Below are 15,507 nucleotides of genomic sequence, written 5' to 3'. Positions count from 1 at the left end.
ATGAAGTGGTGGGTTTACTTAACGGAAAGCACCATGTTTTGCTTGATATGAAGCAGTGTTCTTGTAAGCAGTACGATAAGCTGAAAATACCATGCGGGCATGCATTGCTAGCAGCTGATACGCAAGGCATCCCATATGGGACTTTGGTGGGTGACTGTTACAAGACAGAAACATGGAGAGGGACTTACGAATTTATANACGTCATCGACGCTGCGGCCGGAGGTCTCTTCTATTACCTCTTCGGTTTCGCGTTCGCCTATGGATCTCCTTCTAATGGATTCATCGGGAAACATTTCTTCGGGATGAATGATTTCCCTAAACCTTCTTTTGATTATCCTTATTTTCTTTATCAATGGACGTTCGCGATCGCTGCTGCTGGGATCACGAGCGGTTCCATCGCGNTACTTTTCCGCCTATTTCCCCATCGAACTTAAACTTCTCATCTAATTTCGCATCGTCTTGGTTTTCATGGTTTATTGTTTTGATTAACCAACCACAAACCTTATTAACCAAATTAAACCCTATTAAACCGGATTATAACCCGATTNTGATTGATTTCGCTGGATCTGGTGTTGTTCATATGGTTGGAGGTATTGCCGGTTTATGGGGAGCTTACATCGAAGGGCCACGGATTGGTAGGTTTGGTCATTCGGGTAAACCGGTTACTTTGCGTGGTCATAGCGCANAAAATCCCCAAATCAATTTTTCCCCTTTCTCTCTGGAAATTGAAAAGGACATCCCCAAACCTAATTTGCTTCTCGTCAGATCTCTATAACGATAGCTCAAGGCGGAGGAGGCTTAAAAACGATCATCTGAAATCCACCAAAACATGTCGAGCGATAGCAACGATCTAGACGAAGATGAGATTCTATACTAACAAAACCGTGTAACGATTCAGGGTTTGATCGGATCCACATTATCGATTTCGATGTTGGTTACGGAGAACAATGGTCGTCTCTAATGCAAGAACTCGCTTCCGGTAGAAGAAGAAGAAACAGAGCATCGTCTTTTAAATTAACAGACGTTGCTCCTCCTCCTTCAACAATCTCCGACGAGTTCGAGCTTCGATTCACAGAGGAAAATCTCAAAACTTTCGCCGGGGAAGTCAAGGTTCCATTTGAAATCGAGTTACTAAGCATCGAGCTTCTTCTAAACCTGGCTTATTGGCCTCTATCTCTCCGTTCATCGGAAAAAGAAGCAATTGCGATGAATCTTCCGATAAACTCGGGTGTCTCCGGTTACCTCCCGTTGATCCTCCGTTTCCTAAACAAATCTCACCAAACGTCGTCGTTTGCTCAGACAGAGGTTGTGACCGTAACGGCGCGGTTTCCAAACGTTGTGATCCATGCGCTTCAGTACCACACCACTCTGCTTGAGTCTCTTGATGCTAATCAGAACCAAGGCGATTCGAGTATAGAGAGGTTTTGGGTGAGATAAATTCTAGGCTTTTCAATTTCAATTTTTAGGTATAAATTGATTTTATACCGGTTTAACATTGGTTTTTATCGGGTTTAGACCCAAAACCGTGTAAACCCAGTTTGATGGGGAAATAGGCAGAGAAGTATGGATTCGGGGAGAAATAGACAGAAGATATAAGTCCGAAGGAGAACTGGTAAGAAGTCAAAGATCGATGGGAAACTGACACGAAATGATAATTCTGAGGGGAAAATAGTACGTCAGTCCCACAAGTCACTTCACCAATCAAATATTGCCACATAGATTTCTATTTCATAATTTAATTAATTAACAAAAAAAATAAAATTAAATAAGAAAAACCCGTAAAAAATAGTATATATTAGTACTTTTTGGTTTTCCAATATATATTAAAGCATACTTCTACCAAAAAATAAATGTTAAAAATATAATACTTTTGCTATAAATCCCTTAATACTCTAACATACCTCATGATTTTAATTAAAGAGTCCTAAAATCACTCTCAATTAACACAACTCATCATGATTATTAATTTTACGTTTTCCACCATATAATTTGAAAATATATATTTTTTAAAAAGATTCCACAAATATATTCTAAATTTATGAGTTATTAATTATTTACTTCTCCAAACTAACTAATTATTATTAAAAAAATATTTGTCACAAAACTATGAATAAATTACATGTTAAATCATATATTTATTTCCAAAAAAAAGGACACGCTTAATGCTAAAAAGAAGGAAAAAACAGAAAAAGAAAAGAAAAAGGGAAAAGAAGAGCAAGATGTTCATTTCAAAACTAAAAAAAAATCCAATTGAACATTTTCACAAAAATAGCCTCAGTTGGAAAATAAATAAATATTAGTAATACAAAAACAAAAACAAAAATAACTGCCATATAACATCTATAATATATTACGAGAAATTAACAACTCCTAATTTAAAGCTATCTGAAAAATGCATATAAACAAGTCGTTAATTTGTATATTTGAAAACTCCTAATTTAACTCCCACACGAATACACGATCATGAAAAAAAAAATATTTTCGTGATCTTTCTTAACTTCCCCACTATTTCTCTAAACTGACATGTTTCAGACTTAACCTTCTATAAATACTCGCAATTATATACGTCGTAGAGTCTTTTCTTGCGTTAGAGTTTTAGTTGAGAAACTCAGACCATGTCAATACGATGAAACGGACGTCCGACGTCAACAATCTAGCCACCCATTTCGGTACATCGAGACTCATCGCCAACGCTATCAATCCAAAACTTGTGTCATACACATTCTCGAACAGTCTCCAACCAGAAGCTTCAATTGTTCCCTGAAACCATCTTCAACTGAGAGGTGAGACTCTATTTTGCTAGACACTATTATTTCGTTGTGATGTTCTATTTTTTCGTTCTGCTTTACTCTGTATATAATTCAGTCCTCATTTCTTTTTAATTAAGTATATTTTTATTTAAAAAACATTCGGATGATTTAGTTTGTTATGTAGTATGTAATTCACCTGAGTTACTTACATTCTAACTGTTTTCTCAACATTTTCATTTTTTACATTTACTTTTATTTGACTTTTAATTGATTATAACTTTTTAATTTATAATTTTTATAGTTACTACTACATTTAGTACTTAAAAATATTAATTTACTTTTAGTAGTAATATCTAAATTTGCTAACATTCAACCAAATAATATTTTAAATTACTATTACTTTTTCCAATTAATAATTAGTTATATATTGTTTTATGACAAATAATAATTCCGTGCGTATGCACGGGGCAAATACTACTTCATAAATAAATTCATCAATTCTTTTAGAAACGTACAAGTTAAATTGATGAGTTTTTTTTTTTAAACGGCTCCTTGTTTTGCAATTAGTAGGATTAAAACTCATTCCCGTCGTTTATAAATTTTCCCTTTTATTTACCCTGTTAAATACTTCTTTTATTGTATTAACCCAAATTAACTACATTGTATTCACTCACCCAATATTCATCCATTAAAATAATGTGATTTCAACTTTTATGGTAGTCAAAGATACTAACAGAGACATAAATGTTGCCCAAAAAAAAAAAAACTATTAGCTAAAAAATATAGTCCACAATTTTTGTTTTGTTTTTTTGGTTTGGCAACTATAGTCCACACATTACACAAAATATGTTTTTGAACTTTGGAAAAAGAGCAGTAATTTAATTAAAAGTATGAAATTTTTGCCATTAAAGAAGAAAAGTCAAAGCTATCACCTAGAATAGTGGAATAAAACTGTTAACAAATCCTAAATTTATAGTAGCTAGTAAATATAATGAAAAAAAAGAAAAGAATCTGAAAGATTCAAACATTCTCCCCACTAAAAAAGATTCAACAGAATCTCGTGAATCTCTCTAACCTTAATCCTCTATAAACTCTAATCTCTCTCTCTGTATCTCCTTCATTTCTCAAAAGCAAAGATTATCAAATCCTCTCTTATACGTTGCAAAAATGGCGGGGAGTCTCTCTTGTTCCGCCTCTGATTTGATTCCTTTACTATCAGGTGGAGCCAACGCTACCGCCGCAGCAGCAGCAGCTGAATACATCTGCGGGAGATTCGATACAGTCGCCGGGAAATTCACAGACGCGGCTTACGCCATCGACAACACTTACCTCCTCTTCTCTGCTTACCTCGTTTTCGCCATGCAGCTAGGGTTCGCCATGCTCTGTGCTGGATCTGTCCGCGCTAAAAACACCATGAACATCATGCTCACCAACGTCATCGACGCTGCGGCCGGAGGTCTCTTCTATTACCTCTTCGGTTTCGCGTTCGCCTATGGATCTCCTTCTAATGGATTCATCGGGAAACATTTCTTCGGGATGAATGATTTCCCTAAACCTTCTTTTGATTATCCTTATTTTCTTTATCAATGGACGTTCGCGATCGCTGCTGCTGGGATCACGAGTGGTTCCATCGCGGAGAGGACGCAGTTCGTTGCGTATTTGATCTATTCGTCGTTTCTTACGGGTCTTGTTTACCCTATTGTCTCGCATTGGTTCTGGTCTTCTGATGGTTGGGCTTCTCCGGCTAGATCTGAGAACCTTTTGTTTCAATCAGGTGTGATTGATTTCGCTGGATCTGGTGTTGTTCATATGGTTGGAGGTATTGCCGGTTTATGGGGAGCTTACATCGAAGGACCACGGATTGGTAGGTTTGGTCATTCGGGTAAACCGGTTACGTTGCGTGGTCATAGCGCCACGTTGGTTGTTTTAGGAACGTTTCTGTTATGGTTTGGATGGTATGGTTTCAACCCTGGCTCGTTCGCTACTATTTTTAAATCTTATGGTGGGTCTCCGGGGAACTCGTTTTACGGACAATGGAGCGCTGTTGGTAGAACTGCCGTGACGACTACGTTAGCTGGTTGCTCCGCGGCGCTGACGACTCTGTTTGGGAAAAGACTCATAGATGGGTATTGGAACGTGACCGATGTTTGTAACGGTTTGTTAGGCGGATTCGCGGCTATAACTAGCGGGTGTTCGGTTGTGGAGCCGTGGGCCGCGCTTATATGCGGGTTTGTAGCGGCTTGGGTGCTTATGGGATTCAATAAGCTAGCTGATAAGCTTGAATTCGACGATCCGTTAGAAGCGGCTCAGCTTCACGGTGGTTGTGGTGCGTGGGGGATTATATTCACCGGATTATTCGCGGAGNACGAGTTCGAGCTTCGATTCACAGAGGAAAATCTCAAAACTTTCGCCGGGGAAGTCAAGGTTCCATTTGAAATCGAGTTACTAAGCATCGAGCTTCTTCTAAACCTGGCTTATTGGCCTCTATCTCTCCGTTCATCGGAAAAAGAAGCAATTGCGATGAATCTTCCGATAAACTCGGGTGTCTCCGGTTACCTCCCGTTGATCCTCCGTTTCCTAAACAAATCTCACCAAACGTCGTCGTTTGCTCAGACAGAGGTTGTGACCGTAACGGCGCGGTTTCCAAACGTTNAGAAAAGATACGTTGCCGAGATCTTTGGAGGTGATCCGAACAGGCCTTACGGGTTGTTGATGGGAGGAGGAGGTAGGTTGCTTGCGGCACACGTCGTTCAGATTTTGGTGATTACGGGTTGGGTTAGTTTAACGATGGGAACTCTGTTTTTTATTCTACATAAACTGNCAGTACCACACCACTCTGCTTGAGTCTCTTGATGCTAATCAGAACCAAGGCGATTCGAGTATAGAGAGGTTTTGGGTGAGATAAATTCTAGGCTTTTCAATTTCAATTTTTAGGTATAAATTGATTTTATACCGGTTTAACATTGGTTTTTATCGGGTTTAGACCCAAAACCGTGTAAACCCAGTTTGATGGGGAAATAGGCAGAGAAGTATGGATTCGGGGAGAAATAGACAGAAGATATAAGTCCGAAGGAGAACTGGTAAGAAGTCAAAGATCGATGGGAAACTGACACGAAATGATAATTCTGAGGGGAAAATAGTACGTCAGTCCCACAAGTCACTTCACCAATCAAATATTGCCACATAGATTTCTATTTCATAATTTAATTAATTAACAAAAAAAATAAAATTAAATAAGAAAAACCCGTAAAAAATAGTATATATTAGTACTTTTTGGTTTTCCAATATATATTAAAGCATACTTCTACCAAAAAATAAATGTTAAAAATATAATACTTTTGCTATAAATCCCTTAATACTCTAACATACCTCATGATTTTAATTAAAGAGTCCTAAAATCACTCTCAATTAACACAACTCATCATGATTATTAATTTTACGTTTTCCACCATATAATTTGAAAATATATATTTTTTAAAAAGATTCCACAAATATATTCTAAATTTATGAGTTATTAATTATTTACTTCTCCAAACTAACTAATTATTATTAAAAAAATATTTGTCACAAAACTATGAATAAATTACATGTTAAATCATATATTTATTTCCAAAAAAAAGGACACGCTTAATGCTAAAAAGAAGGAAAAAACAGAAAAAGAAAAGAAAAAGGGAAAAGAAGAGCAAGATGTTCATTTCAAAACTAAAAAAAAATCCAATTGAACATTTTCACAAAAATAGCCTCAGTTGGAAAATAAATAAATATTAGTAATACAAAAACAAAAACAAAAATAACTGCCATATAACATCTATAATATATTACGAGAAATTAACAACTCCTAATTTAAAGCTATCTGAAAAATGCATATAAACAAGTCGTTAATTTGTATATTTGAAAACTCCTAATTTAACTCCCACACGAATACACGATCATGAAAAAAAAAATATTTTCGTGATCTTTCTTAACTTCCCCACTATTTCTCTAAACTGACATGTTTCAGACTTAACCTTCTATAAATACTCGCAATTATATACGTCGTAGAGTCTTTTCTTGCGTTAGAGTTTTAGTTGAGAAACTCAGACCATGTCAATACGATGAAACGGACGTCCGACGTCAACAATCTAGCCACCCATTTCGGTACATCGAGACTCATCGCCAACGCTATCAATCCAAAACTTGTGTCATACACATTCTCGAACAGTCTCCAACCAGAAGCTTCAATTGTTCCCTGAAACCATCTTCAACTGAGAGGTGAGACTCTATTTTGCTAGACACTATTATTTCGTTGTGATGTTCTATTTTTTCGTTCTGCTTTACTCTGTATATAATTCAGTCCTCATTTCTTTTTAATTAAGTATATTTTTATTTAAAAAACATTCGGATGATTTAGTTTGTTATGTAGTATGTAATTCACCTGAGTTACTTACATTCTAACTGTTTTCTCAACATTTTCATTTTTTACATTTACTTTTATTTGACTTTTAATTGATTATAACTTTTTAATTTATAATTTTTATAGTTACTACTACATTTAGTACTTAAAAATATTAATTTACTTTTAGTAGTAATATCTAAATTTGCTAACATTCAACCAAATAATATTTTAAATTACTATTACTTTTTCCAATTAATAATTAGTTATATATTGTTTTATGACAAATAATAATTCCGTGCGTATGCACGGGGCAAATACTACTTCATAAATAAATTCATCAATTCTTTTAGAAACGTACAAGTTAAATTGATGAGTTTTTTTTTTTAAACGGCTCCTTGTTTTGCAATTAGTAGGATTAAAACTCATTCCCGTCGTTTATAAATTTTCCCTTTTATTTACCCTGTTAAATACTTCTTTTATTGTATTAACCCAAATTAACTACATTGTATTCACTCACCCAATATTCATCCATTAAAATAATGTGATTTCAACTTTTATGGTAGTCAAAGATACTAACAGAGACATAAATGTTGCCCAAAAAAAAAAAAACTATTAGCTAAAAAATATAGTCCACAATTTTTGTTTTGTTTTTTTGGTTTGGCAACTATAGTCCACACATTACACAAAATATGTTTTTGAACTTTGGAAAAAGAGCAGTAATTTAATTAAAAGTATGAAATTTTTGCCATTAAAGAAGAAAAGTCAAAGCTATCACCTAGAATAGTGGAATAAAACTGTTAACAAATCCTAAATTTATAGTAGCTAGTAAATATAATGAAAAAAAAGAAAAGAATCTGAAAGATTCAAACATTCTCCCCACTAAAAAAGATTCAACAGAATCTCGTGAATCTCTCTAACCTTAATCCTCTATAAACTCTAATCTCTCTCTCTGTATCTCCTTCATTTCTCAAAAGCAAAGATTATCAAATCCTCTCTTATACGTTGCAAAAATGGCGGGGAGTCTCTCTTGTTCCGCCTCTGATTTGATTCCTTTACTATCAGGTGGAGCCAACGCTACCGCCGCAGCAGCAGCAGCTGAATACATCTGCGGGAGATTCGATACAGTCGCCGGGAAATTCACAGACGCGGCTTACGCCATCGACAACACTTACCTCCTCTTCTCTGCTTACCTCGTTTTCGCCATGCAGCTAGGGTTCGCCATGCTCTGTGCTGGATCTGTCCGCGCTAAAAACACCATGAACATCATGCTCACCAACGTCATCGACGCTGCGGCCGGAGGTCTCTTCTATTACCTCTTCGGTTTCGCGTTCGCCTATGGATCTCCTTCTAATGGATTCATCGGGAAACATTTCTTCGGGATGAATGATTTCCCTAAACCTTCTTTTGATTATCCTTATTTTCTTTATCAATGGACGTTCGCGATCGCTGCTGCTGGGATCACGAGTGGTTCCATCGCGGAGAGGACGCAGTTCGTTGCGTATTTGATCTATTCGTCGTTTCTTACGGGTCTTGTTTACCCTATTGTCTCGCATTGGTTCTGGTCTTCTGATGGTTGGGCTTCTCCGGCTAGATCTGAGAACCTTTTGTTTCAATCAGGTGTGATTGATTTCGCTGGATCTGGTGTTGTTCATATGGTTGGAGGTATTGCCGGTTTATGGGGAGCTTACATCGAAGGACCACGGATTGGTAGGTTTGGTCATTCGGGTAAACCGGTTACGTTGCGTGGTCATAGCGCCACGTTGGTTGTTTTAGGAACGTTTCTGTTATGGTTTGGATGGTATGGTTTCAACCCTGGCTCGTTCGCTACTATTTTTAAATCTTATGGTGGGTCTCCGGGGAACTCGTTTTACGGACAATGGAGCGCTGTTGGTAGAACTGCCGTGACGACTACGTTAGCTGGTTGCTCCGCGGCGCTGACGACTCTGTTTGGGAAAAGACTCATAGATGGGTATTGGAACGTGACCGATGTTTGTAACGGTTTGTTAGGCGGATTCGCGGCTATAACTAGCGGGTGTTCGGTTGTGGAGCCGTGGGCCGCGCTTATATGCGGGTTTGTAGCGGCTTGGGTGCTTATGGGATTCAATAAGCTAGCTGATAAGCTTGAATTCGACGATCCGTTAGAAGCGGCTCAGCTTCACGGTGGTTGTGGTGCGTGGGGGATTATATTCACCGGATTATTCGCGGAGAAAAGATACGTTGCCGAGATCTTTGGAGGTGATCCGAACAGGCCTTACGGGTTGTTGATGGGAGGAGGAGGTAGGTTGCTTGCGGCACACGTCGTTCAGATTTTGGTGATTACGGGTTGGGTTAGTTTAACGATGGGAACTCTGTTTTTTATTCTACATAAACTGAAACTGTTGAGGATACCGGCGGAGGATGAGATCGCCGGGGTGGATCCGACGAGTCATGGAGGGTTGGCGTATATGTACACAGAAGATGAGATCAAGAATGGGATCATGGTTAAGAAGGAGGGTGAAGGACAACAATTAGGTGTTTGATTCTTGTTTGGTTTAGTAATGTTTATTTAGCTTTGTGTTTTTTCTTTTTCTTCTTGTTTTGGTGTGTGTATATATTCTTTTTATGTTGCTCTTTTGCATGGGAATAAAAAGTAAATTAGTTTCTGTTTCGCTATTTACTTCTAATTGCTGTGTCAAATTTTGAATTTCATTAAATCAATGGGCCTCTATAATTAATGTTAGGAGTCCAGGACCTCCAGGCAGTTGCTACCAGGACCTATTCTAGTTCCACACATTTAAATGTACAAATGGTATGCAGTATTCACATGCCTACCTATCTAAGTATCAATAAATATGTTAAATTGTTAATAACACAAAACGTATCAAAAATTTTAAAATGAGAAATATTATAGGACACTGTCCCGAATGAGACACAAGTACAAAGGACATGATTCATCATCCTACGCAATTAAAGACGACAATAAAAAAAAGTAAGGTTAATAAGAAACAAAACACACACACGGGTATTGGAAAGAGGTATATAAATTGCCAAAATATTAATTATCTATCAAATAAAACGTGGAGAAAAAAGAAAACCAAAAACAAAACAAAATATGTAAAAAATAAAATTGCATACATATGCCCTACACTACTGCAACTTTACATTCTCCACTCCAACATATGATTTATTTTAAACCAATCTTTTTTTAGTTCAAATAAAACTGTCAAACCTTATATCCTTGAGTAGTGTTGTGATCTTTCATATTAGATGTGATTTTGTATGAATTTGCTAAGGTATATATATCAAGTAAAACNATAAGTCCGAAGGAGAACTGGTAAGAAGTCAAAGATCGATGGGAAACTGACACGAAATGATAATTCTGAGGGGAAAATAGTACGTCAGTCCCACAAGTCACTTCACCAATCAAATATTGCCACATAGATTTCTATTTCATAATTTAATTAATTAACAAAAAAAATAAAATTAAATAAGAAAAACCCGTAAAAAATAGTATATATTAGTACTTTTTGGTTTTCCAATATATATTAAAGCATACTTCTACCAAAAAATAAATGTTAAAAATATAATACTTTTGCTATAAATCCCTTAATACTCTAACATACCTCATGATTTTAATTAAAGAGTCCTAAAATCACTCTCAATTAACACAACTCATCATGATTATTAATTTTACGTTTTCCACCATATAATTTGAAAATATATATTTTTTAAAAAGATTCCACAAATATATTCTAAATTTATGAGTTATTAATTATTTACTTCTCCAAACTAACTAATTATTATTAAAAAAATATTTGTCACAAAACTATGAATAAATTACATGTTAAATCATATATTTATTTCCAAAAAAAAGGACACGCTTAATGCTAAAAAGAAGGAAAAAACAGAAAAAGAAAAGAAAAAGGGAAAAGAAGAGCAAGATGTTCATTTCAAAACTAAAAAAAAATCCAATTGAACATTTTCACAAAAATAGCCTCAGTTGGAAAATAAATAAATATTAGTAATACAAAAACAAAAACAAAAATAACTGCCATATAACATCTATAATATATTACGAGAAATTAACAACTCCTAATTTAAAGCTATCTGAAAAATGCATATAAACAAGTCGTTAATTTGTATATTTGAAAACTCCTAATTTAACTCCCACACGAATACACGATCATGAAAAAAAAAATATTTTCGTGATCTTTCTTAACTTCCCCACTATTTCTCTAAACTGACATGTTTCAGACTTAACCTTCTATAAATACTCGCAATTATATACGTCGTAGAGTCTTTTCTTGCGTTAGAGTTTTAGTTGAGAAACTCAGACCATGTCAATACGATGAAACGGACGTCCGACGTCAACAATCTAGCCACCCATTTCGGTACATCGAGACTCATCGCCAACGCTATCAATCCAAAACTTGTGTCATACACATTCTCGAACAGTCTCCAACCAGAAGCTTCAATTGTTCCCTGAAACCATCTTCAACTGAGAGGTGAGACTCTATTTTGCTAGACACTATTATTTCGTTGTGATGTTCTATTTTTTCGTTCTGCTTTACTCTGTATATAATTCAGTCCTCATTTCTTTTTAATTAAGTATATTTTTATTTAAAAAACATTCGGATGATTTAGTTTGTTATGTAGTATGTAATTCACCTGAGTTACTTACATTCTAACTGTTTTCTCAACATTTTCATTTTTTACATTTACTTTTATTTGACTTTTAATTGATTATAACTTTTTAATTTATAATTTTTATAGTTACTACTACATTTAGTACTTAAAAATATTAATTTACTTTTAGTAGTAATATCTAAATTTGCTAACATTCAACCAAATAATATTTTAAATTACTATTACTTTTTCCAATTAATAATTAGTTATATATTGTTTTATGACAAATAATAATTCCGTGCGTATGCACGGGGCAAATACTACTTCATAAATAAATTCATCAATTCTTTTAGAAACGTACAAGTTAAATTGATGAGTTTTTTTTTTTAAACGGCTCCTTGTTTTGCAATTAGTAGGATTAAAACTCATTCCCGTCGTTTATAAATTTTCCCTTTTATTTACCCTGTTAAATACTTCTTTTATTGTATTAACCCAAATTAACTACATTGTATTCACTCACCCAATATTCATCCATTAAAATAATGTGATTTCAACTTTTATGGTAGTCAAAGATACTAACAGAGACATAAATGTTGCCCAAAAAAAAAAAAACTATTAGCTAAAAAATATAGTCCACAATTTTTGTTTTGTTTTTTTGGTTTGGCAACTATAGTCCACACATTACACAAAATATGTTTTTGAACTTTGGAAAAAGAGCAGTAATTTAATTAAAAGTATGAAATTTTTGCCATTAAAGAAGAAAAGTCAAAGCTATCACCTAGAATAGTGGAATAAAACTGTTAACAAATCCTAAATTTATAGTAGCTAGTAAATATAATGAAAAAAAAGAAAAGAATCTGAAAGATTCAAACATTCTCCCCACTAAAAAAGATTCAACAGAATCTCGTGAATCTCTCTAACCTTAATCCTCTATAAACTCTAATCTCTCTCTCTGTATCTCCTTCATTTCTCAAAAGCAAAGATTATCAAATCCTCTCTTATACGTTGCAAAAATGGCGGGGAGTCTCTCTTGTTCCGCCTCTGATTTGATTCCTTTACTATCAGGTGGAGCCAACGCTACCGCCGCAGCAGCAGCAGCTGAATACATCTGCGGGAGATTCGATACAGTCGCCGGGAAATTCACAGACGCGGCTTACGCCATCGACAACACTTACCTCCTCTTCTCTGCTTACCTCGTTTTCGCCATGCAGCTAGGGTTCGCCATGCTCTGTGCTGGATCTGTCCGCGCTAAAAACACCATGAACATCATGCTCACCAACGTCATCGACGCTGCGGCCGGAGGTCTCTTCTATTACCTCTTCGGTTTCGCGTTCGCCTATGGATCTCCTTCTAATGGATTCATCGGGAAACATTTCTTCGGGATGAATGATTTCCCTAAACCTTCTTTTGATTATCCTTATTTTCTTTATCAATGGACGTTCGCGATCGCTGCTGCTGGGATCACGAGTGGTTCCATCGCGGAGAGGACGCAGTTCGTTGCGTATTTGATCTATTCGTCGTTTCTTACGGGTCTTGTTTACCCTATTGTCTCGCATTGGTTCTGGTCTTCTGATGGTTGGGCTTCTCCGGCTAGATCTGAGAACCTTTTGTTTCAATCAGGTGTGATTGATTTCGCTGGATCTGGTGTTGTTCATATGGTTGGAGGTATTGCCGGTTTATGGGGAGCTTACATCGAAGGACCACGGATTGGTAGGTTTGGTCATTCGGGTAAACCGGTTACGTTGCGTGGTCATAGCGCCACGTTGGTTGTTTTAGGAACGTTTCTGTTATGGTTTGGATGGTATGGTTTCAACCCTGGCTCGTTCGCTACTATTTTTAAATCTTATGGTGGGTCTCCGGGGAACTCGTTTTACGGACAATGGAGCGCTGTTGGTAGAACTGCCGTGACGACTACGTTAGCTGGTTGCTCCGCGGCGCTGACGACTCTGTTTGGGAAAAGACTCATAGATGGGTATTGGAACGTGACCGATGTTTGTAACGGTTTGTTAGGCGGATTCGCGGCTATAACTAGCGGGTGTTCGGTTGTGGAGCCGTGGGCCGCGCTTATATGCGGGTTTGTAGCGGCTTGGGTGCTTATGGGATTCAATAAGCTAGCTGATAAGCTTGAATTCGACGATCCGTTAGAAGCGGCTCAGCTTCACGGTGGTTGTGGTGCGTGGGGGATTATATTCACCGGATTATTCGCGGAGAAAAGATACGTTGCCGAGATCTTTGGAGGTGATCCGAACAGGCCTTACGGGTTGTTGATGGGAGGAGGAGGTAGGTTGCTTGCGGCACACGTCGTTCAGATTTTGGTGATTACGGGTTGGGTTAGTTTAACGATGGGAACTCTGTTTTTTATTCTACATAAACTGAAACTGTTGAGGATACCGGCGGAGGATGAGATCGCCGGGGTGGATCCGACGAGTCATGGAGGGTTGGCGTATATGTACACAGAAGATGAGATCAAGAATGGGATCATGGTTAAGAAGGAGGGTGAAGGACAACAATTAGGTGTTTGATTCTTGTTTGGTTTAGTAATGTTTATTTAGCTTTGTGTTTTTTCTTTTTCTTCTTGTTTTGGTGTGTGTATATATTCTTTTTATGTTGCTCTTTTGCATGGGAATAAAAAGTAAATTAGTTTCTGTTTCGCTATTTACTTCTAATTGCTGTGTCAAATTTTGAATTTCATTAAATCAATGGGCCTCTATAATTAATGTTAGGAGTCCAGGACCTCCAGGCAGTTGCTACCAGGACCTATTCTAGTTCCACACATTTAAATGTACAAATGGTATGCAGTATTCACATGCCTACCTATCTAAGTATCAATAAATATGTTAAATTGTTAATAACACAAAACGTATCAAAAATTTTAAAATGAGAAATATTATAGGACACTGTCCCGAATGAGACACAAGTACAAAGGACATGATTCATCATCCTACGCAATTAAAGACGACAATAAAAAAAAGTAAGGTTAATAAGAAACAAAACACACACACGGGTATTGGAAAGAGGTATATAAATTGCCAAAATATTAATTATCTATCAAATAAAACGTGGAGAAAAAAGAAAACCAAAAACAAAACAAAATATGTAAAAAATAAAATTGCATACATATGCCCTACACTACTGCAACTTTACATTCTCCACTCCAACATATGATTTATTTTAAACCAATCTTTTTTTAGTTCAAATAAAACTGTCAAACCTTATATCCTTGAGTAGTGTTGTGATCTTTCATATTAGATGTGATTTTGTATGAATTTGCTAAGGTATATATATCAAGTAAAACGACAAAAGAAAGTAAAAAGTGGGCTACAAATTCGACTTTGAGTATTAATGTCGGTATCTTCGAGAACCATTGATTCCCTTATCTAGTCAGATACTGCACTATCCACACCCCAGTTATGTTATGCCACGTGGTGGTCAAACTAGATTTTCAGTCAAACCTTTGACCCAGTGGATCCAAGATACACACATGCATGTTTACTTTAAAGTTTAAATATGATTATGAATCTGTGAAAAAGAGTTAAATTTAATTACTACCATATCTATAAGTTAGATGATCCTTTTTTTTTAAAACAAATTTTCCTTTACTTTTTTTTAGTTTATGGTGTTTTATTATCAGTCAACTAAATATAACAATTGAAACTATGGCAATGTTTTATATCATATTATTGTGTATTTATTCATCATTGTAAATTTACATTGTAATCTTAGAGTCTAATAATACATTTATCTCCTGGTACACATATAAAAGTGTTAAAAAAAAAA

General features: G+C 35.9%; 3 protein-coding genes across 3 annotated transcripts; all 3 read left to right on the top strand.

Moving 5' to 3' along the window:
- Nucleotides 3,729–5,594, top strand: LOC104727694 (ammonium transporter 1 member 4-like). Its single transcript, XM_010446777.2, has one exon. The coding sequence runs from the start codon at nucleotides 3,918–3,920 to the stop codon at nucleotides 5,592–5,594; it is 1,677 nt and encodes a 558-aa protein (XP_010445079.1). The 5' UTR covers nucleotides 3,729–3,917.
- Nucleotides 7,947–9,694, top strand: LOC104722006 (ammonium transporter 1 member 4). Its single transcript, XM_010440104.2, has one exon. It carries the CDS (start codon nucleotides 8,136–8,138, stop codon nucleotides 9,642–9,644), a length of 1,509 nt encoding a protein of 502 aa, XP_010438406.1. The 5' UTR covers nucleotides 7,947–8,135; the 3' UTR covers nucleotides 9,645–9,694.
- LOC104722005 (ammonium transporter 1 member 4) lies at nucleotides 12,555–14,302 on the top strand. Its single transcript, XM_010440103.2, has one exon. It carries the CDS (start codon nucleotides 12,744–12,746, stop codon nucleotides 14,250–14,252), a length of 1,509 nt encoding a protein of 502 aa, XP_010438405.1. The 5' UTR covers nucleotides 12,555–12,743; the 3' UTR covers nucleotides 14,253–14,302.

Source organism: Camelina sativa, chromosome 11 (assembly GCF_000633955.1).
Source record: "Camelina sativa cultivar DH55 chromosome 11, Cs, whole genome shotgun sequence".
In the NCBI taxonomy this organism is placed as follows: domain Eukaryota; kingdom Viridiplantae; phylum Streptophyta; class Magnoliopsida; order Brassicales; family Brassicaceae; genus Camelina; species Camelina sativa.
Note: the sequence above shows the minus strand (reverse complement) of the source record. Positions and strands in the feature narration are given on the sequence as shown.

Coding starts and splice junctions, on each gene's coding strand:
- LOC104722006 (XM_010440104.2), top strand. CDS start 8,136: ATGGCGGGGAGTCTCTCTTGTTCCGCCTCTGATTTGATTCCTTTACTA.
- LOC104722005 (XM_010440103.2), top strand. CDS start 12,744: ATGGCGGGGAGTCTCTCTTGTTCCGCCTCTGATTTGATTCCTTTACTA.